The sequence below is a fragment of the Chanodichthys erythropterus genome, chromosome 6 (genome assembly GCF_024489055.1).
Source record: "Chanodichthys erythropterus isolate Z2021 chromosome 6, ASM2448905v1, whole genome shotgun sequence".
Lineage (NCBI taxonomy): Eukaryota > Metazoa > Chordata > Actinopteri > Cypriniformes > Xenocyprididae > Chanodichthys > Chanodichthys erythropterus.
The window spans coordinates 7,207,555-7,229,362 of NC_090226.1; the positions used below are offsets into that span (position 1 = coordinate 7,207,555).

The 21,808-nt window shown below is 36.6% G+C and overlaps 2 protein-coding genes across 2 annotated transcripts; one reads left to right on the forward strand and one right to left on the reverse strand.

Moving 5' to 3' along the window:
* Positions 1-4,192: 4,192 nt before the first annotated feature.
* chchd4a (coiled-coil-helix-coiled-coil-helix domain containing 4a) lies at positions 4,193-8,966 on the forward strand. The gene is made up of 3 exons (XM_067387180.1): positions 4,193-4,325; positions 7,401-7,499; positions 7,614-8,966. Exons 1-3 carry the CDS (start codon positions 4,304-4,306, stop codon positions 7,943-7,945), a joined length of 453 nt encoding a protein of 150 aa, XP_067243281.1. The 5' UTR covers positions 4,193-4,303; the 3' UTR covers positions 7,946-8,966.
* A 2,757-nt stretch (positions 8,967-11,723) lies between these two features.
* si:dkey-202e22.2 (netrin-4) lies at positions 11,724-21,808 on the reverse strand. Its single transcript, XM_067387181.1, has 10 exons — positions 21,721-21,808; positions 20,652-21,112; positions 19,656-20,000; positions 17,441-17,567; positions 16,327-16,515; positions 13,637-13,853; positions 13,300-13,427; positions 12,252-12,320; positions 11,969-12,139; positions 11,724-11,860 (listed from the first exon to the last, which is right to left on the reverse strand). The coding sequence occupies exons 1-10, from the start codon at positions 21,806-21,808 to the stop codon at positions 11,724-11,726; spliced, it is 1,932 nt and encodes a 643-aa protein (XP_067243282.1).

Below are 21,808 nucleotides of genomic sequence, written 5' to 3' on the forward strand. Positions count from 1 at the left end.
ATCAAACTGCCAAAGTCACGTGATTTCCGTAAAAGAGGCTTTGTTATGTCATAAGTGTTTCGGAATTTCAATGGCGTGACTTTGGCAGTTTGATACACGCTCCGAACAACTAATTCAAAACAAAAGATTTGTAAAGCTTCGAAGCTTCATGAAGCAGTGTTTTGAAATCGCCCACTAGATATTGTTGAATAAAGTCGTTATTTAGTTTTTTTGGCACACAGAAAGTATTCTTGTCGCTTCATAACATTAAGGTTGAACCACTGTAGTCACATAAACTGTTTTAAATATGCTTTTAGTAGCTTTCTGGCAATGCAGGCCTCATTGAGCCATTGGATTTTATCAAAAATATCTTAATTTGTGTTCCAAAGATGAACGAAGGTCTTACAGGTGTGGAATGACATGAGGGTGAGTAATTAATGACAGAATTTTCATTTTTGGGTGAACTAACCCTTTAATTTCCCCAAAACAACAGAGCATCCATCCAACATGCACTATTTTTCTCAATGCAAAAACAGTAGGAATTTTTTTTCTCTTGTGACAAAAACAATTGTTTATCCACATTGGCCTGGTTTACACTGGTTCTTTGCCCGTCAGGGTCTGGATGACAAACAATGTGGACAGATCATGAAGAATAGAACAGAGAGTGCATGAGGCAACGTCTGATTCAGGCTGTATGAAGAAAGGCAAAGTGTGAGATTGCCAGGCAGCCACCCACCAATCTGTGAAAATCTGCCTTCATCTTAACCACCTGCTTTAGATTGAATTTAATATAACATGATCTGAAGGTTTTTAAGAATTAACAGCTTTATAGCTATATACAGCCTGCACCCACACATAGCAAATAACAAAAAGAGGTAGTTTGTTCAGCGATTCCAACGCGAGTAAATACGACATGCTCTGCCCAGACTGAAGCAATTATATAAGCTTTCTGATAGCCAGTCAACAAGCAAGACTGCACCGAGGAAGTAAAAGACTGCCTACACAGCTTCAATAAATTCAAGAACGCTCTATTTATTTTACACTCACAATATAACTGTTTTGTAAACGAAAGCAAGGGATTTCTAGCATTAGAACGCTATAATTATCTTTCATATTCATCATATCCTAAAAGCTTTATTTGACCAGACAGTTCTCAATTACAGCTAAGCCGACCACACAGACTCAGAAAAAAAGTTTTAAAGGAAAAGTTCATCCAAAAATGAAAATGAAAACTTATGATGTCGCTCCAAACCCGTGTGTTTTAAAATTTTTATGCAACACAAAATTAGACGTTCTGAAGAATTTTATGATGGTCTTTTCCATAATAGCATACAGTGTGACCATATATACAGACATAATTATATACATGTGAGTGTGCACACATATATATATATATATATAAAAAAAACTATATATATATATATATATATATATATATATATATATATATATATATATATATATATATATATATATATATATATATAGTTTTTTTAATTGATCGTTTCAAATGATATTATAATTTTAGGTGTGAACTATTCCTTCATGCAGATCTCTATCTCATAGGTTAAAAGATACAGTCAGTGCCCTGACATGAACATTTTTCAAGGTTAGCAGAATTTGCGTCACACCACATCCACCAGCAGCACTCAATGATAAGACAGCCTGTGAAGGTGATAGGTGTGACATCATTTCCTCCCACGTGCAGATTCAATATAGCATCTCCCCCTGCCAAAACTAGATGAGCAGATACCAGCTCTACACAAAAAAGTGACTGAAGGTCACGTACACACAACCCTAATAATACTGACAGCTGCCACCAGAGGGCAAACTTCAAAAGACATTGTAGATAAAAAGCAAAGAGACAGGGCAAAGAGCAAACAGGATGTAGAGGCAAGTGAAAAGGAACAGAAAGTAGATGGACGGTGTTTCCGATATGCTTTTTATCATTTGTTTAATCTGTTTCTCTGCTACCACTAAAGAAAACACTGTCACTAAGCTGGTATACAGTGCTAAGCAAGAGATGCTGCCACCCAGTGGTACATTATACCAAAATACCTACTTCTTTCTGAAACTGTTTGTTCTGTATACATATTTTAAAGTAGCCATGAAATTGAGTTTTTTTTTTTTATATGGAATATTTAAGTATTTATTATAAATGATTTATCTGTGCACATCATACAATTTTTTTAACTCATGTGCCCTCGTAATCTTTTCTCAAAATAATTAACTTCCCTCCCTCTTACAGCAGCATTTCTTTTCTTCTCTGATGATGTGTTTACTGGTGTGAAGGCGGCACAAATCTGTCACTCATATGAGACCACAACCATCCAATCAATTGCCGGTTTACAAAAATAAAGACCCGCCCTACATTTTTTCTTGTGCGAGAAGCCGTTTGACTCGGATAATGTTATATAGAGAAGAAAAGACTAAGCAGTTTTTATGGTGACTTTAAAAAGCTATTAAATTGCCCAAAAAAAGCCATCAAAAGTCAGTTAAGAATTGATAATAGGCTACAATTTCAAACCCTTTATGGTTTATTATGTATATCAGCCACTGAAACGTTCATAAAAGTAAGTATAAAATCCGTAATATATCACATAGCCTACCAAATAAAAGTGTTGTTTGTTTTCCTCAGTTCTAATTCACGAGCACTCATCCCTGTCCTCTGTAATGAGGTGTGCGGGTAAAAGGCTGTCATCAGAAAAACACAGGGCTCTAGTTCACCTCTAACGTTAATTAGGAAAACACAGGCTGCTGCACGCTGTTTCCTGACAAGCTGTCAGTGAAGTCTGAGGGCATGACAGTAAAATAACTGCTACTGTTCAGTCTCCCGAGACTGATTCTCAAGGTAAGAGACCGGGCAGCCGGCACACAAAGACAGCAGAGAAGTGCATTATTAATTACTATTTTATGGATTATTATTCACTTTATAGGATTAGTTCACTTTCAAATAAAATTTCCTGATAATTTACTCACCCCCATGTCATCCAAGATGTCTTTCTTTCTTTCATCAGTTGAAAAGAAATGAAGGTTTTTGATGAAAACATTCCAGGATTATTCTCCTTATAGTGGACTTCAATGGCCTCCAAACAGTTGAAGGTCAAAATTACAGTTTCAGTGCAGCTTCAAATGGCTTTAAATGACACCAGACAAGGAATAAGGGTCTTATCTAGAGAAACCATTGCTCATTTTCTGAAAAAATACAAATGTATATGCTTTGTATAAACAAACAATCGCCTTTGTAAGTGCTTCTGCTTCCATATTCTTCAAAAAGCTTACGCTGCATGTCCTACGCCTTTCCTATTCTACTTACGGAAAAATACTGAACTTGCACCGCGTTCTTTCTGTAACTTCAATAAAGAATAGGGCATATATAGTTGTATTTTTTCAGAAAATGACCGATCGTTTCTCTAGATAAGACCCTTATTCCTCGTCTGGTGTCGTTTAAAGCCCTTTGAAGCTGCACTGAAACTGTCATTTTGACCTTCAACCGTTTGGAGACCATTGAAGTCCACTCTAAGGAGAATAATCCTGGAATGTTTTCATCAAAAACCTTAATTTCTTTTCGACTAAAGAAAGAAAAACATGAAATTCTTGAATGACATGGGGGTGAGTAAATTATCAGGAAAAGTTTATTTGAAAGTGGACTAATCCTTTAAGGGCAATATAGCCAGCAGAGTATGCTGAATACACACAATATTTTCTTAATTTAACCAATAAAGTTTAATTGAAAATGACCCACAATAAAAATATCCATTTGACAAGAGATATTTACCTTGCTTTTCCTTTGTCTTCTTCATATAGAATGTTTCAGGCATGCTCTTCATTGACAATGTTGTCCCCTTGGTACCCAACAAATACCCAAACATCTGAAAAAAATGGTTAAATTGTGAAGGTGATGGAACAACAGAACTGAGTCGTAATTTTAAAACATAATTAATTAATTTAATAAAGTAAACAGCAGTTTGTGTTCACTCTTTGCGTGAATTATCAAGTAATTATTTTATTATGGATTTTCGTAGTTTAAGATTTAAGTCAGGGTCTTGGACAAGGATAAAACAATATAATCTGTACATATAAATCATTTGAAAAGTAGCTTAATTTACTGTCTTGTCAAAGTAAGCGTTATTTCCTTTACTTTTATTTTGAAATGGCATGATGACTTTTATTTTGATGTAAGCCGGCTGTGACGTCACGTGGTGAGTGTAGCTGCCTGCGTCCATGCTGGAGTTGATGTAACAGGCGTGAGGATTGATCATTGTACCGGTGTTTGAGTTTCATTGATCGGATAAACGGCGATCAGACAGATCTGTCAGCAGGCATGTCGTACTGCAAGCAGGAAGGTATGACTCAACTAAATCGGACTGTTTAAACACACTTTAAACCCATCTTTTACTGTCGTTTAGCTGTGCGGCTAGTGCTCATGCCAGTAAAAGTCACTCTCTTACCAGCCATGCTTGATAATATCAATGAGTTATTAAATATTTATCAACTGCAAATTATCTTTCAGATGTTTTCAAATGACTCGTGTTAAATGATCTTATATTGCATGTGTGTAGTGAGTTTGGTGAAGAATTACTGAATTGCTTGTTTATAGATGATGGACATATAATAGATGAACATTCCTCATTCTTCTTAACCATGATGAGCTCAATAAAACACACATCTATAGTGTAACGAAATATGTTTTCAGTGAGTCCAAGATCTGACCGATTTTGATGGCTGTGATGTCTGAATGACTTCATGTTGTGTCACCCTGCAGATAGCAGGCGCCTGCAAGGTCATAACCTGGAGAGTTCATAACCTAAAGTCCGACAAATTATTTAGGTTAATTTTTTACATTATGAACATAGTCTGAGTGATATAAATATTTTTAGATAATGTGAACTAAAACACAACATGTTTGCCCTGAAAATTTAGTACAGTACAGTGCAGTGTTATTTTAGTGTGTGTGTGTATACACTATACAACGTTATATAACCTAGCTTTAATATTTATATTATATTTTATATTTTCACTTTTATTCATTTAATTTTAGTTGTCGTGCTTTTATAATTTTTAGTTGTTTTATATATTTATATACTATTAAATATGTATGTGTGTGTGTCTGTGTATATATATACAGAAACTTCTGAAAGTCAGCAATTACTCAATTACTTAGAAGACATGTTAGGGTTCTTTATAGATATAATGTTCCAGCAAGTCTGCTTAATCAATGACCAAAGAAGCATGTCAAAATTATTCAGGAAAATAAGATTTTCTTATCAAGGTGATAAAATGTTGTGTTGCAAAAATGAGTACACCCTCCTAAAAGTTACTAAATAAAACAAAATAAGTTGGTGTAAGTTTAAGGCAATGTTTGATCAACAGGTAAGTATGTTGAACCAAAACATTTAAAGAGAAGTAATTTCTTGACAATTAAAAGTGTTATATAGCCCACTGAATCATTCTCAGACAACAATGGAAGCATTTGGGAGAGAACTGTCAGGAGACTTATTTCTTAGCACAAAAGAAGACAGCGGTACAAGAGGATTACCAAATCATTGTTTTAAGTGTGAAAATATAGCAAAAGTAACACAGAAATTCAAAAACAATGGACTTGTGACAAGGCCCCTGAAATATTCAGGCCTTCATTTTAAGCTTTCATTTAGTGATGAGGGATTTTTTTTGCTAGACAAAGACCAGGAGAAATACCAAGCGAGTGTCTCGGAGCCAGCACAAGCTATGAAAAGAGTGACTGTTTATCTCAGAGTAAGATGCAACCTGCAGAAATTACATGCATGGTTGTTGTTCTCACTGGAACTACCTACTGTAGCCAAAGCAAAATAAAGTCAGTTAGCCATTTCCAAAGCCCATATTAACAAAATATAGATTCTGGGAATCAATACTCTGGTCTCATGTCAAGTCAAGTCACCTTTATTTATATAGTGCTTCTTACAATGCAGATTGTGTCAAAGCAGCTTTACATTGATAATTGGTATATAATTTTTCCTTTTAAAGAATAGTGTCAATGCAGGCAGATCAAAAGCACTGTTGAATAAATGTCAAGGATACTGTTGAATATCAAATGTCAAGTCAAATTAAATTAAATTAGGGCTGCACGATTAATCGTATTTTTTCACGATAACGATATCTGCTTCTCTCGATTGATTTTAAATAATCGTCACGATATTGGCCCGCTCTATGAAAATGAACATAATTTGGAAATATTGGAAGTAATATTAGGAATTTTGCTGTTTTATCTTTTGAAGTTCCTAAAGGTTTTACCAGTTTTCATAATGTTGATCAGCTAGAAATGATTTTTCTTTGCTTTACGAATTTGCCGGGCAATTTGAATCTGGTTTGTCTTATTGCAAACGAATTGTGTTGCTTTAAAATCTAATGTGAATACATATTACAAAGCGCTCACCAAAACCATGTTTTGTATTGATTTACCATCTAACGAAGTTATCATAGTTGGTTAAATTTAAGTCTTTGTGCCACCTACACGTCTCATGAAACCAAAACAAACATTTTGGATCTAACAGCATCCAAAATGTTATGGTGTTGCTAGAGGAGGAATACAGTGAGAAGTGCCTGGTTCCCACAGTAAAGTTCAGTGGTAGTAAAGCTCTTATATAGGGATGAATGACTGCTGAAGGTGTGAGGGAGTTGTGCTTTATCAATGCTGTCATGAATTCCCACACCACTGTGTAATTTAATACACAAACTTGAAACAAGATGTTACCCTTTCCTCATTCCCTGTATTGTTGGCCATTTTGTCAACATGACAATGAGGATATGCATTCTCCCAAGGTAAAAAACCTTCTGTGGACATGTATTGCACTCAGTCTTAACACTCTTGAGTGCCTGTAGGGGATTCTGTAGAGATGAGTTGAGCAACACTCCCCATTAAAGATCAGGGCATTTAAGGAGCTCATCATCCAGGAGTAAAACAGGACAGATGTGACAATTTGTCATGAACTTGTACACTCCGTGCCAAGAAGGGTCAGAGCAGTATATTCAAAATGATGGAGGGCGTACTAAGTACTAGAATATTATACATTTGTTGAATTAAATCTAGGGTGTACTCATTTCTGCAATCCTTAAACAAAATTGGCTAATTTACTTATTTTTTTGGCATATATGACATATGACATTTTAATGACATATATTTCTCAGTTTTTATTATGTATATGTTTAATACATTTTAGTTTTGCCATTTTTCCTTGAATTGTATAAGTGATCATAAAGAAAATGCATCTTTTGTATTTGTTCAGATGGGGTGTACTCATTTATACTGTGCACTGTGTGTATATATATATATATTTATTTTTATTATCACAGAGACTTGTTTTTAACAGTATGTTTTGAAATATAAAATATTGTTATGATTTTTTTCATTGTGTGTAACTTCATTCTCTTCTCATTAACAAAAGGTAAAGATCGCATCATATTTGTCACCAAAGAGGATCATGAAGCGCCCAGTAACGCTGAGCTAATCGAAGACGACCCTAATGATCCGTATGAGGATCACGGTAAGTTTTTGAACTTGATTAACTGTACAAAATCATTTTGCATAGTTTAGCCTAAGTATGATTTATTTTAACTCCAGAATACTAATTTTACACTCATTTCATTTGACCCTGCAGGTCTTATTCTACCTAATGGTGACATAAACTGGAACTGCCCTTGTCTGGGCGGTATGGCCAGTGGCCCTTGTGGACAGCAGTTCAAGGAAGCCTTTTCTTGTTTCCACTATAGCAAAGAGGAGGTAAAGGGGTCAGATTGTGTAGAAAACTTTCGGAGTATGCAGGAGTGTATGCAGAAATACCCCGAGCTTTACCCCCAGGAAGATGACAATGACAGCGCCCCCTCTGGTGGTGCTAATACTTCACCCAGTGAATCTACTTCCACTGACTCTCTCCCTTCATCCTCTCCTGATTCCGCACCAGCAGCCACAGAAAACCCAGCAGCTAGCTAATGTCCGTCTGGCTTCATTTCCACCACACCTCACAGCAGAGACACTTTTGTGTATGCAGAGATCATATCAAAATTCACTGGATAACTATGATGCTCTCCAACTGGCTGCATGATGCACAGCGATGGGGGAAGCCCTTAAACTTCAGGTTTTTTGATTAGAATATTCAAATGATATTAACGTGCACTTGAGGGACCTTTAAATAATGAATTAGGGGATCTGTATGGTGAGAATGAGCCCCTTTGAATCATCCAGCTTTGTATTTTCTGGTTATTATTTGCTCCACAACCTAAGCTAGTCTGACTTGTGTACAGATCAAAGGCCGTTTGGCGGTTGTACTTTGACAACTGTGCACTTTTGCGATGAAATACTCACATAACGAGACTATATACATTTCCTGTGCTGATTTTTGTTGTAGAACATGATTAAACAATTTTATGATGAAGAAATGTTCTGCTGCTGACGCGTTTGAATGCGTGTAGCTCAAGGTTGCATATTAAGTACAAACAGTAGGGCGCGTGAGTGAGTAAACCAGCCGCCTTACCTGGCAACCGATGATACAGATTTGGTGTTAAAACAACACATCATAAATGAGAAGATCTTCTGTTTAGTAAGAACATGCAAACATCTGTTGTTCCAGAAAGTAGTAGGCTTTGTTTAAATGAAGTATCTATCATCGAGGGCTGTTTCTAGATCCCTTTCCAACACATGCTAACATTAAACAGTGTTAAAGAATTGTGCTGATATCAGATCCTTTTTGAAACCTTAAAATATTTTAAGCTCATGTGGCTTATTGATACATTCAATCAGTAACACGGTAACACTTTACAATAAAATTTAATTTGTTAAAGGGTTAGTTCACCCAAAAATGAAAATAATGTAATTTATTACTCACTCTCATGTCGTTGCACACCCGTAAGACCTTCGTTAATCTTCGGAACACAAATTAAAAAAGATATTTTAGTTGAAATTTGATGGCTCCGTGAGGCCTAACATAGCCAGCAATGACATTCCTCTCTCAAGATCCATTAATGTACTAAAAACATATTTAAATCAGTTCATGTGAGTTCAGTCAGTGGTTCAATATTAATATTATAAAGCGACGAGAATATTTTTGGAGCGCCAAAAAAAACAAAATAATGACTTAGTGATGGCCGATTTCAAAACACTGCTTCAGGAAGCATCGGAGCATTGTGAATCTGTGTGTGTCGAATCTTCAGTTCGGAGCGCCAAAGTCACGTGATTTCAGCAGCTTGGCGGGTTTGACTCGCGATTCGATTCATGATTCGATATACTGATTCATAACGCTCCGATGCTTTCTGAAGTAGTGTTTTGAAATCGGTCATCACTAAGCAAGTCGTTATTTTGTTTTTTTGCCGCACCAAAAATATTTTTGTGGCTTTATAATATTAATATTGAACCACTGAACTCACATGAACTGGTTTAAATATGTTTTTAGTACATTTATGGATCATGACAGAGGAAGTGTCATTGCTCCCTATGCAGGCCTCACGGAGCCACCGGATTTCAACTAAAATATCTTGTGTTCCAAAGATGAACGAAGGTCTTATGAGGGTGAGTAATAATTTTCATATTTGGGTGAACTAACCCTTTAACATTAAGTACATTAGTTAGCATGAACAATACAGCATTTATTAATCTTGGCTAATCTCAACATTTACAAATAACGTTACATTATTAAAAAAGTGTCTGTGAACATTAATGTACTGTGAACTAACATGAATGTTTATTAACTAACATTAACAAAGGTTAATAAATGCTGTAAAAATATATTGAGCATTGTTAATGTAAGTTAATGTAGTAATTAATGTTAACAAATAAGACTTTAATGTAAAGTGTTACCAGTGACATTTATAAATCTGTAGGTTTTGTCACCAAGACTGACTGTGTTTAGATTGAAATGATTTGTCATTCAAAGCCTTAATGTGATTATTCTTGTTTTGATTAAACAAGAAACCTGATCATTTCATCTGTGATGTACCCGTTTCTGTAAAATGTTTTAATAAAATGAGTCCAAATCATGCATAAGCAATGGGAGAATTTGAATCAGTCCATAACTTTTGTTTTTCAATTTTGACACATTTTTACAATTTACAATTGTGAAAAAAAAGACAAAAAAAAAAACAGAAATTGAACTGAAATGCTATAAGCAAAGAAGCAAATAAAATACAAAAGTGTGAATGAATGAATCACAAAAATGCCCTGCCTGCCATATATTCAAGAAACTATTTTAGAGAGTCTGTTGATGAATATAATAACTACAGAGGAATAAGTACAGAAACAGTCCAATCGGGCTTATGAATGCCATATTCATGTTCTGAGTTTATGCATTTATGATTCACTGTCCACAAGACAACAGCCTCCTAAATGAACAGCTGTTTTTGAAGAGCCTTGGCTAACTTGATCCTTATGACAATTATCTTTATTTTAAGTGACTATTCAGTGCCATGCATCCTCTTCATGAATATTTCTTCTGGTAATTACCCACGTTCCTTTTCAGTTGCATCTGGTGGTCATGGTACATTTAGGATCCAGCTGCCAGCTTTGGTACAATGGCATCATTTCAAGTGAGGGCTTTCAAGTTTGGGCAGAGATGTATGGAAGCTTGTTTCCACCAGGAAATAAAAAAGGTAATTGTGACTTTTTATCTCACAGTTTTGACTTTAATGCGCAATTGCGAGTTTATATCTCACAATTCTTTTTTTCTCAAAATTGAGAAATATAAACCCACAAATGCGATATAATTTCGTAATTCTGAGAAAAAAAAGTCAAGGAAACATAAATTCGCAATTGTGAATTATAAAGTCTGAATTGTGGGATATTACGGAAGAGGATTAGGGCCAAGCAGTAATAAAAAAATAAAAAAAACATCTCGAGATTAAACTCGTTAAATTTCGCGAAAAAAGTCGAGATAAAATGTTGAGAATAAAGTCATTAAATTATGAGAAAAAAGTTGTTAAATTTCGAGAAAAAAGTCTAGATAAAATGTTGAGAATAAACCCGTCAAATTTTGAGAAAAAAGTCGAGATAAAATGTTGAGAATAAACTCGTCAAATTTCGAGAAAAAAATTGAGATAAAATGTTGAGAATAAAGTAATTAAATTACAAGAAAAAAGTTGTTAAATTACAAGAACAAATTCGTTAAATTATGAGAAAAATGTCGTTAAATTTCAAGAAAAAATTCGAGATAAAATGTTGAGAATAAACATTTTATCAACTTTTTTCTCGAAATTTAATGACATTTTTCTCGTAATTTAATGAGTTTATTCTCAACATTTTATTTCGACTTTTTTCTAGAAATTTAACAACTTTAATCTCGAGATGGCTTTAATTTTTTATTATTGCTTGGCCCTAATCCTCTTCCATAGGATATAAACTCGCAATTGAGAGAAAAAACAACTGCAAGTTTATATCTTACAATTCTTACTTTTTTCGCAAAATTGAGAAATATAAACTCACAATTGCGAGTTATAAAATCAGAATTTCAAAACAAACTCGCAATTATAAAGTCAGAATTGCAAGATACTGTATAAACTCACAATTGCGAATTATAAAGTCTGAATTGTGGGAAATAAACTTGCAACAGAAAAAAACAATTGGAAGAATCAATTACGAAAATTATAAAGTTTAAACTCACAATTGCGAGACAAAAATTTCAGAATTGTGAAAAAAGTCACAATTACCCTTTTTATTGTTTTATTCCTTGGCAGAAACAAGCTTCCATAGTGTTGTGCTACTGTACATCTGGGTAAAGTTGTGCTCATAGGCAGCCCTGATGTAGAGCTTCTGTGACCTGAAAGCCCAGGATGGGGGTCCAAGGGACTACCAAACTCTGCATGGTGACCAATAGCCTCCCTGAGTCCACTTCCTCAGGACCTGCCAGTAGATAATTCCCACCTACAGATGGAAACAAAACAGTCACAAGTCTAATGGCAAACTTGACTGACCCAAAGCTGTGGCCCAGATAAGGGTGAGTTTTTATACTCGAGACATTGGGTGCTGTACCTGGGTTGAGGATGGGACATGTGCAGCCACGGCTGGTCCAAGAGAGTGGGTACAGACTGTGTGTGCCCTGGGAGAGGGGCAGTTTTCCAGAACGGAAGACCTTCCTCACCTTCACCAGGACAACAGCGTGTGTGCCTTTATCATGAGCTGACAGCACACTGGCTTTGATCACTACAGCCACCACAAACAGTCAGTTCACTCATTAGATTTAAATGTCGGTTTAGACAGCAAATGCCATCAGAATTGATTAATCGAATTATTCAATATCATGAAAAAGCCTCACCGTATGCATGTTTCATTTTGCAAAGATCAGCCACACTTTTCAGCTTCTTTTCTCTACAGCTGCACTTCCCTGTAGAGAATTCACATTTAACATGTCACAAATTTCATCTCAGAAACACGCTCAGGTCAAAGAAATTATATTTTCCGCAAATGTTAGGAAGCCTATTTTAGGATTCATTAAGATTTAATTAAGTCACATTTTAATGATTATTAAACTTTTTGTTTTACCCCAAATTCTCATTACTACAATGATTCTGATTAATGTTTTAGGCTTTTTTATGTATTAAAGTAAAAACAATCAATAGATATTAACAAATACCATGATGTATTAATGCTTTATAATTTAAATGTCAAATAATATCATTATATCAAACTATTCAAAAGTTTAAAATAAATGTTTTGGAAGAAATTGCATTAAATTGATCAAAAATTGACAGCAAAGATATTTATAATGTTAAAAAAAGATTTTTTTAAATAAATGCTGTTCTTTTGAACTTTATATTGAATCCTGTAAAAAATGTATCCTCAAAAATATTAAGCAGCACAAAATATATTAAAATAGAAAACAGTTATTTTAAATTTTAATAATATTTCATTTTTTTATACTGTTTTTACAGCATTTTTTGATCAAATAGATGCAGGCTTGGTGAGCTTACGAAACTTCTTTCAAAAACAAACACATTGCAGTATGGTAACAAGAATATTGTCATGAAAACAATGTAAATATATTTTTGAAAAGAATGCAAAAAAAAAATGTAATGGTGCTAAAATAGGTTTTAAGATAAATTAAGTTTGCCTTAAGTTTTATTTTGATTTTGGGATGAAATATGAACATGTTCTAGATTTCACCCATTTATATTGCAATACATATCATTGCAATACATATCATTTATATTGCAATACATACCATTTCAGCCTTACATTTGAAGGAACCACATAAAAACAGTTTTGAAAAGCCACATCTTGAAGTCGCATTTCCTGCTGTGGTTTCCCATGTTTCACAGCAGCTGCTGTTAGTGTGGAATGTTTTGTTACTGCAGTCAGCTCACCTGTATAATACAGTGCAGAGAAGGCGAGTTCTTTAGGCCACGCCCTCTCGTCCTCTTGAGGTTTAAAGTGGGACAGTTCAGGAATTTTCCCACCAATTGGTACATTGTAAAGCTTCACACTGCCTTTGCTGTTAAAGGAAAATGATATGACAAACAAAAATCAATGGTATTTGAAAATCCCCTGCAGGTATGCAATTAAAATTCAACTTGTATTTGTGGTTTTGAGATTCCTAATGCTTGATGTTTTAATTTGTTTTAATTTAAAATCACAAATAGTAAGTACTTATTATAATTTAGAATAGAAAGAATTACAATTTAGTTTATGCATAAGTCTGACCTGTCTAGGCAATGACCTGTTATGGGGTCACAGGTCAAGGGGCACACACAAGGTTTGCAGCCCTCCTCTCCAAAGCCCCAGTACCCTGGTAGACAGTGGCTACAGGTGGTGCCCACCACACCAGGTTTACAGTGGCACTGTCCACTTCTAGGATGGCACCATGGCGTCTCATCGCCAAAATATACTGGCACCGAACCAACTGGGTCACACCAGCATCCTGCCACAGAAAAGAATGTTAGTCAACTTTTGGTCCATTAGCTCTTCCTACTGCTTTTGAGTTACATTAGTTACCACTAGAAGGCATTGAAAGACTGTAAATGATTGCGAAGACAACCATTTTGATACAATTTTATATTTTTTTTTTTTACATTTTAATGGAGGAAATAAGGAGTGCTTGACCAAGCAAAACACGTCATCACTATGCTAAGGTTTAATAGGTGATTGTTAGGGTGTAGATATGTGATTGCTGAGGTGGTTTTTCCGTGAATTGTTAATTGTTTTTTTTGTTTCCTATTGTATCATCAAGTGAAAAGTTGGTATCATTTTACAATAAGGTCCTATTAATTAAAGGTACACTATGTAACTTTTGGAGCTCTAGCGGTTAAAGGATCAGTCCACTTTTAAATAAACTTTTCCTGATAATTTAATCACCCCCATGTCATGCAAGATTTCCCATGACTTTCCTTCTTAAGTCGAAAAGAAATTAAAGTTTTTGATGAAAGCATTCCAGGATTATTCTCCTTATAGTGGACTTCAATGGGCACCAAACAGTTGAAGGTCATAATTAGTTTCACTGCAGCTTCAAATTGTTCAACACGATCCCAGATGAGATATAAGGGTCATATCTAGTGAAACTATCACTCATTTTCTGAAAAAAATTGAAAATGTATAAGTTTTAACCAGAAATGCTCATCTTGAACTAGCTCTCTTCTTCTCCTCTATTAGAATTCCAGCAGTGTAGACACTGCTAAGCGTAATACTGCCCTCCACAGGCCAATGTTTGAACTTGCAATCTTTGCACTTGCAGCACAGCAAAAATAGACTCGGTACGTAAACGATCGCTGCACTGCTGCAGACGCACCGCTCCTGGAACGCAATGACGGACTGCAACCGCGTGCAGCGTGAACGCTCTAATCCGTTAACATGGGTGCGTAAAAAAATACGCAATCATACGCACTGCAGACGGATTATGTGTGAAACAGGCGTAAGACAAAAACATGGCTTGGAACATGGATTCATGATGCACTGGCTCATTATATAAATGTTGTAAATTTTGAACAAAAAAAGTTACATAGTGTACCTTCAACTAATGTAGTTAAAGGTGCAGTGTGTAATATTTAGGAGGATCTACTCACATAAATGCAATATAATATACATAACTATGTTTTCAATGGTGTATAGACACCTTACAAATGAACCATTATCCTTGGTTAGAATGAGCCATTTCTATCTACATACACTGCCTCTGCCTACATGTTAAGTTGCCATTTTGCGCTGGCATTTTCTACAGTAGCCCTAAACGGACAAATTGCTCTACAGAGCGCGTTTCGCCACTACATTGAATACGCAAGAAGAAGAAGTAGTAGTAGTAGTAATAGTAGTAGTCACCTGGTTTATTAGAAGCAGAAACTGTTCTTTGTTAGAAGTAAGAAGAAACCAGTTTCGTTTTTTCCGTAAGTAGAATAGGGAAGGCATAGAACATACAGCAGCGTAAGCTTTTTGAAGAATACGGAAAGCGGAAGCACGTGCAAGGCAAACCTTTGTTTTTATAAAGCATATACATTTGTATTTTTTTAGAAAATGACTGATCGTTTGTCTAGATAAGACCCTTATTCCTCGTCTGGTGTCGTTTAAAGCCCTGAAACTGTCATTTTGACCTTCAACCGTTTGAAGACTATTGAAGTCCACTATAAAGAAGAATAATCCTGGAATGTTTTCATCAAAAACCTTCATTTCTTTTCGACTGAAGAAAGAAAGACATCTTGAATGACATGGGGGTGAGTAAATTATCAGGAAAATTCTATTTGAAAGTGGACTAATCCTTTAAACTACACCAGAGCGCATACACACCTCACGCACTGGATGCCGTGCGCAAGGTAGTTGGACATAGTGGTGTATTAGAGGTAAAAAATTATATAAATACTATTAGGTTTCTCACACAAACCGATCGTTTCGTGTCTTAGGACATCAATGTATTGTCATGAGCCGCAGGGTTTAATTTGGATTTGTCTGTGCATGTTTATTGACTCTTATAGACGAAGTTCCCACAGTTGGATTTAAGAATCATCATTTGTGTTCTACTGAAGAAACAAAGTTACCTACATCTTGGATGCCCTGGGGGTAAGCAGATAAACATCAAATTTTAATTTTTGGGTGAACTATCCCTTTAATGGACACCCACAAAAGACCGTAAGTCCACAAGACCGAAAGTGCGTAGAAGTGTGCCATTTGGGATTCAGCCTGTGTGCTTCGAAAGGGAGGGGTGAATGGTGGACTGAGCTGTTGGTTGCAATTCGCAACCTAAATGTCTCCTTTTTGCTTACAAATAATATGCATCAATACATCAGGAATGTGCATTCATAAGATAAAGTCAATTTTGATTTTAATTAAAAACAACTATTTGAGTGCAGAACCCTTTAAGCTCTCATTGTCCTTTCTGTTTGTTCCTTCTCTTCTTTCAACTGTCTTACGTGTGCAAGCATGCGGGGAGTTGAGGGATCTGGCAGGGTGGCGGTGGTATCCAGGGCGACAGCGCTGGCACCGGCGGCCCACAGTGTTATGCTGGCAGTTGTCACAGACGCCCCCACTACTGCCACCTGTGGACAGCCAAACTCTCTGGGAGAAGTGGCAACTCTCTGCATGGCCGTGACATTCACATTCTTGAGCAATAGAAAATGAGAGCACAGAGAAAAAGTTAGAGGAAGAAAAAGAGACGTTATGGATGAAAGAATCATCCAAGACCTGAGAAACAATTTAAATTATCAAATTAAAATCATTTTAAAATCCCTTTTAAGCACTTATTTAAGCAAAAAATAATCTTAACAACAGTCCAGTTTACACATCCAATTTTAAAATTAGATATGCATCCAGCCATTTCACTATTTTGTAATTTCCATTATTGTTAATAGCGATTCTCACTTGATTCTCAATATTGAAATAGACATTTATATTTAGTTATTTAAAATGCTGTAATACAATGCTTTTTTATTTAATTTATTTATTTTTAATTTAAATAATCATAATAAAATAAGATACTTAATTTTCATAATTCTTAACAGTGATTCTCACTAGATTATTAATATTGCAATGTAGTCATTTTTCTTATTTATTTATATTTACTTTATTAGTTAATACATTTAAATTATTTTAAAATAATCATAATGGTTCTAAAACAGGCTTTTTTTCTTTAAGCAAAATATATTTTGTTTATGTTTATTTTAAAGGTATAATTGAACCTGGAGATCTTTAAAATCATAAAATGATGATGTGCAATTTTTTTTTTTTTTTTTTTACTTTGTCAGAAGAAAATAGTTTTTGCTACAAAACTCCTAGGGTACTAGTGGTTGCGAGGGCATAGTGCTAAGGTTATCAGAGTGATGCAGTTTCTATGATGTTCTGGATCATTGCTTACATTACTAACACAACAACCCCCCATGGTATTGTGGTTCTAAGATATGTATTGGATGCCTCCTGCATTAGAAAGTGAAAAATATAGCAAAGACCCTTCATATCACAATTTCCTTTCCATTTTCAAGGATTAAAGGAATTTAAGGCTAAATCAACCAGTACAGTAAACGCACTTACTCTGGCATGGGTTGCTCTCCCCGCTGCTTCCATTGGCTGCTCTCCAGGGTTGGTCGTTGTAGAGCGGCGCACACCTCTCGCAGTGCTCGCCCGCTGTGTGGTGGGTACACACACACTTGCCAGACACCTGCGCTCCAGAGGAATGATTCACTTTCAGTTGCTGCCCATTCAAGCCCCACAAAGCCTTATAAAAATACATTTAACAGGCCACTTCCTATTCTCCTAACTACCGGGTGAGTGCACATACACACAAGTATGCATTCAGCCAATATTTCATGGTGGGGCCAATGTAGGCACGATATGGGCTTGAAATATGGGCCCTACATAGGCTCCAGATGAACCTATTTAGGGCCCATACTGGTTCTAATTCAGATAGGGCTGACATGGAACTGATGGATGAACCTATTTACAGTAGGGCCCATACTGATTCTAATTCAGACAGGGCCCACATGGAACCCATGGACGAACCCATTTAAGGCCCATATTGGATCTAATTCAGATAGGGCTGACATGGAACTGATGGACAAACCCATTTAGGGCCCATACTGGATCTAATTCAGATAGGGCCAACATGGAACCCATGGACGAACCCATTTAGGGCCCAAACTGGTTCCAATTCAGATAGGGCTGACATGGAACCCATGGATGAACCCATTTAGAGCCCATACTGGATCTAATTCAGATAGGGCTGACATGGAACCCATGGACGTACCCATTTAGAGCCCATACTGGATCTAATTCAGATAGGGCTGACATGGAACCCATGGATGAACCCATTTAGAGCCCATACTGGATCTAATTCAGATAGGGCTGACATGGAACCCATAGACGAACCTATTTAGGGCCCATACTGGATCTAATTCAGATAGGGCTGACATGGAACCCATAGACGAACCTATTTAGGGCCCATACTGGATCTAATTCAGATAGGGCTGACATGGAACTCATGGATGAACCCATTTAGGGCCCATAATGGATCTAATTCAGATAGGGCCGACATGGAACCCATGGATGAACCTATTTAGGGCCCATACTGATTCTAATTCAGACAGGGCCGACATGGAACCCATGGATGAACCCATTTAGGGCCCATACTGGATCTAATTCAGATAGGGCCAACATGGAACCCATGGATGAACCCTTTTAGGGCCCATACTAGATCTAATTCAGATAGGGCCAACATGGAACCCATGGATGAACCTATTTAGGGCCCATACTGATTCTAATTCAGATAGGGCTGACATGGAACCCATGGATGAACCCATTTAGGGCCCATAATGGATCTAATTCAGATAGGGCCGACATGGAACCCATGGATGAACCTATTTAGGGCCCATACTGATTCTAATTCAGATAGGGCCAATATGGAACCCATGGATGAACCCTTTTAGGGCCCATACTAGATCTAATTCAGATAGGGCCGACATGGAACCCATGGATGAACCTATTTAGGGCCCATACTGATTCTAATTCAGATAGGGCTGACATGGAACCCATGGATGAACCTATTTAGGGCCCATACTGGATGTAATTCAGATAGGCCCGATATGGAACCCATGGACAAAAACATTTAGGGCCCATATTAGTTCTAATTCAATTAGGGCCAACATGGACCCCATGGACAAACCCATTTAGGGCCCATACTGATTCTAATTCAGATAGGGCTGACATGGAACCCATGGATGAACCTATTTAGGGCCCATACTGATTCTAATTCAGATAGGGCTGACATGGAACCCATGGATGAACCTATTTAGGGCCCATACTGGATCTAATTCAGAAAGGGCTGATATGGAACCCATGGACAAAAACATTTAGGGCCCATATTAGTTCTAATTCAATTAGGGCCAACATGGACCCCATGGACAAACCCATTTAGGGCCCATACTGGTTCTAATTTAGATAGGGTGGACTTGAAACTTATGGACGAACCCATCTAGAGACCATACCAGTTCTAATTCAGATAGGGCTAACATGGAACCCATGGACAAACCCTTTTAGGGCCCATACTGGATCTAATTCAATTGGTGCTGACATGGAACCAGTGGACAAACCCATGTAGGTCCCACACCTCAAGCCCACACCATAAAATGGTAGCTGGAGAGAAGAGGAAGCAAGTTCCTTAACACATTCACTCTGTCATTTATTCTGTCATTTACAAGTGTGTTGCAATGCAGTTCATCCCAAAAATCACTAATAAAATGGATAGACTTACCATATTACTGGGTTGCAGGCTGTCTTGCCCTTCATTTTCAGGAAGACAATGTTCAGCATGGCCATGACACAAACACGCCCCTTTAGCCAGAAGAGAGTACACAGCAAATGGGGTTGAATCCAGGGCATCAGAACTGGGTGTGGGAGAAGCCAGCATTTTACTGTGAGTTGTGGGTAAAAAGGGCAGGTTTGACTGTTCCGGGATGCTCCGCTGCCCCTTCGAGACGGGACACTGTTGAGATTTTAAAAGCTGTATTCGTAAGTTAGTTACTGTCAGACGGGACAGTGCCTCAGGACTGTAGGGATCGACAATCCCACTTCCCAATGCTATGGATCGGAATATGATCTAGAAAAGAATTAGAAACAAATGATTATGCACTGTCAAATTTAAAAAGACACAACTGAGATTTAAATTCACCATGGGGGAATATTTGGTTTAAATGCTGTTTAACTATCAACATTAGCTATTTAACTAACAAAAGCTGCTGTTCACAATCTACTACATCTGATTGATAGTTTATACTTTTTTAGCAAGTAAAAGGGCTTTTAGTGTATAAAAATATCTGTCTTCGGGTCACGATACACGTGTCTTCTTGCTGTGAATTTTTTTACTGATTTTTATAAAGTAAACATAAGAATAACTTTTATATTGTTAGAGTTTTAATCGCTATAGCATTTCTCAGTACTTGGGTCACTTTTTCTAAACTCTTTTCACAATTGTTTTTACCAACTTTCAGCCTGGCACAGCAGTTAATTTTCCATTAAAAATGCACTACCAAAACACATCCTCCGTGTCTCAAATCAGCTTATTCTTCCATAACACTAGCAAAGATTGTCACCCAAATTTTTTTTTTAATATTTTTAAGGCATTTGTACTTTGATCCCTGCAAAACTGAGTGCAAAAATAACATACTTCACATTTAAAAACATTTAAAAATACCAAAAACAAAAAAAAAGATGTTTTGTGGCGCTTTGGAGACCTTATTTCCTTCCTTACCTCTCCTCGGCTGCACGGTACTGCGCTGGAATATCTGGAAGTGCAGACAGCTCCTGCTTGACTTACATCATCAGGAAGCCCAAACATCTCAGTGCAGTTCCTGGCAAACAGCTTTAGTGTCTCCCAGGTCTGGCCGAAGTCCTGTGAGCGTTCCAACCTCATAGCAGCAGGACGTGGAGAACGGAACAACATCACAACGTGACTCATGCAGAACCGTGTCTCCAAGTCAAGACGGATTTCTTCCTTTTCTCCAGTGGCTGCCGCAGAGCCCCACCAGGTATCTGGATGAATAAATGGGTCATCGGCCATGAGGGCAGGAGGATGAAGCTCTGTTAGACAGCGTGGCTGGGTTGCCAAGCAGGAAGAGCTATTAATGCAGCAGCTAGTCAGCGTGAAAAGGGTCCTGCCACTGGCCAAGTTACCCATAGGAGGGCTGCAAGCACGACCAACACATCTGGACTCTGTGTAAAAGAGAAAACACGCACATTCACAAACAAATCAGGGAAACTTTCATGTTGATGAAATGAAATGCACCATTTTTGAACACTGAACTTCTGTAAACACTACAGTCAGGTTCTGGCATGTCACAGAACAATGTTTGACAACCTGAGCCTTTAATGAACCTCACAGTTGTGCTTTCACAGAAGCTGTCATTTCTCCTGCAAAGATTGCACCACTGCAACAATAGTTAGATGTGACAAGAAAAGCAAAGTTCTTTTTAGAATGTTATAAATAAGAATACATCAAAAGTGTCAGTATAAAAATGGATTTGTTATTATGTTATAAAAATATGAAATATTACACAGCTTAAACTTTAAATAAACATTTAATACATGATAAATGCATCAAGTCAGAAGTCAAGTTACTTTAATGGATCCTTCTTCCAAACAAAATGCAGAAACAATATTTGGTAACCGTTTATCCTAATTTTCTTTCAATATCATATAAATTTAACTAATTTACAGAACATTATATAATGTTTAACACTTCATGTATATTCAAGTATGAAAATACTTCAATCAAACTTCAAGGACAGACAAAAGATGTTCCACCAGATTTCTTCACTCACCTGTGAAGCCCTGCAGGAATCCAGGAAACAACACCATTGCGCACTTCAGTATCAACATTACAAACTGAGGATTCCAAAGGGGTTTCAT

Excerpts from the sequence above, each read along its gene's own strand:
- si:dkey-202e22.2 (XM_067387181.1), bottom strand. The coding sequence starts at position 21,808 with ATGAAACCCCTTTGGAATCCTCAGTTTGTAATGTTGATACTGAAGTGC. Across the intron at positions 20,001-20,651 it reads TACCGTGCAGCCGAGGAGAG|ATCATATTCCGATCCATAGC; the intron begins GTAAGGAAGGAA and ends ATTCTTTTCTAG. Across the intron at positions 16,516-17,440 it reads GGAGAGCAACCCATGCCAGA|AATGTGAATGTCACGGCCAT; the intron begins GTAAGTGCGTTT and ends CTATTGCTCAAG.
- chchd4a (XM_067387180.1), top strand. The coding sequence starts at position 4,304 with ATGTCGTACTGCAAGCAGGAAG. Across the intron at positions 4,326-7,400 it reads GTCGTACTGCAAGCAGGAAG|GTAAAGATCGCATCATATTT; the intron begins GTATGACTCAAC and ends CATTAACAAAAG. Across the intron at positions 7,500-7,613 it reads TGATCCGTATGAGGATCACG|GTCTTATTCTACCTAATGGT; the intron begins GTAAGTTTTTGA and ends TTGACCCTGCAG.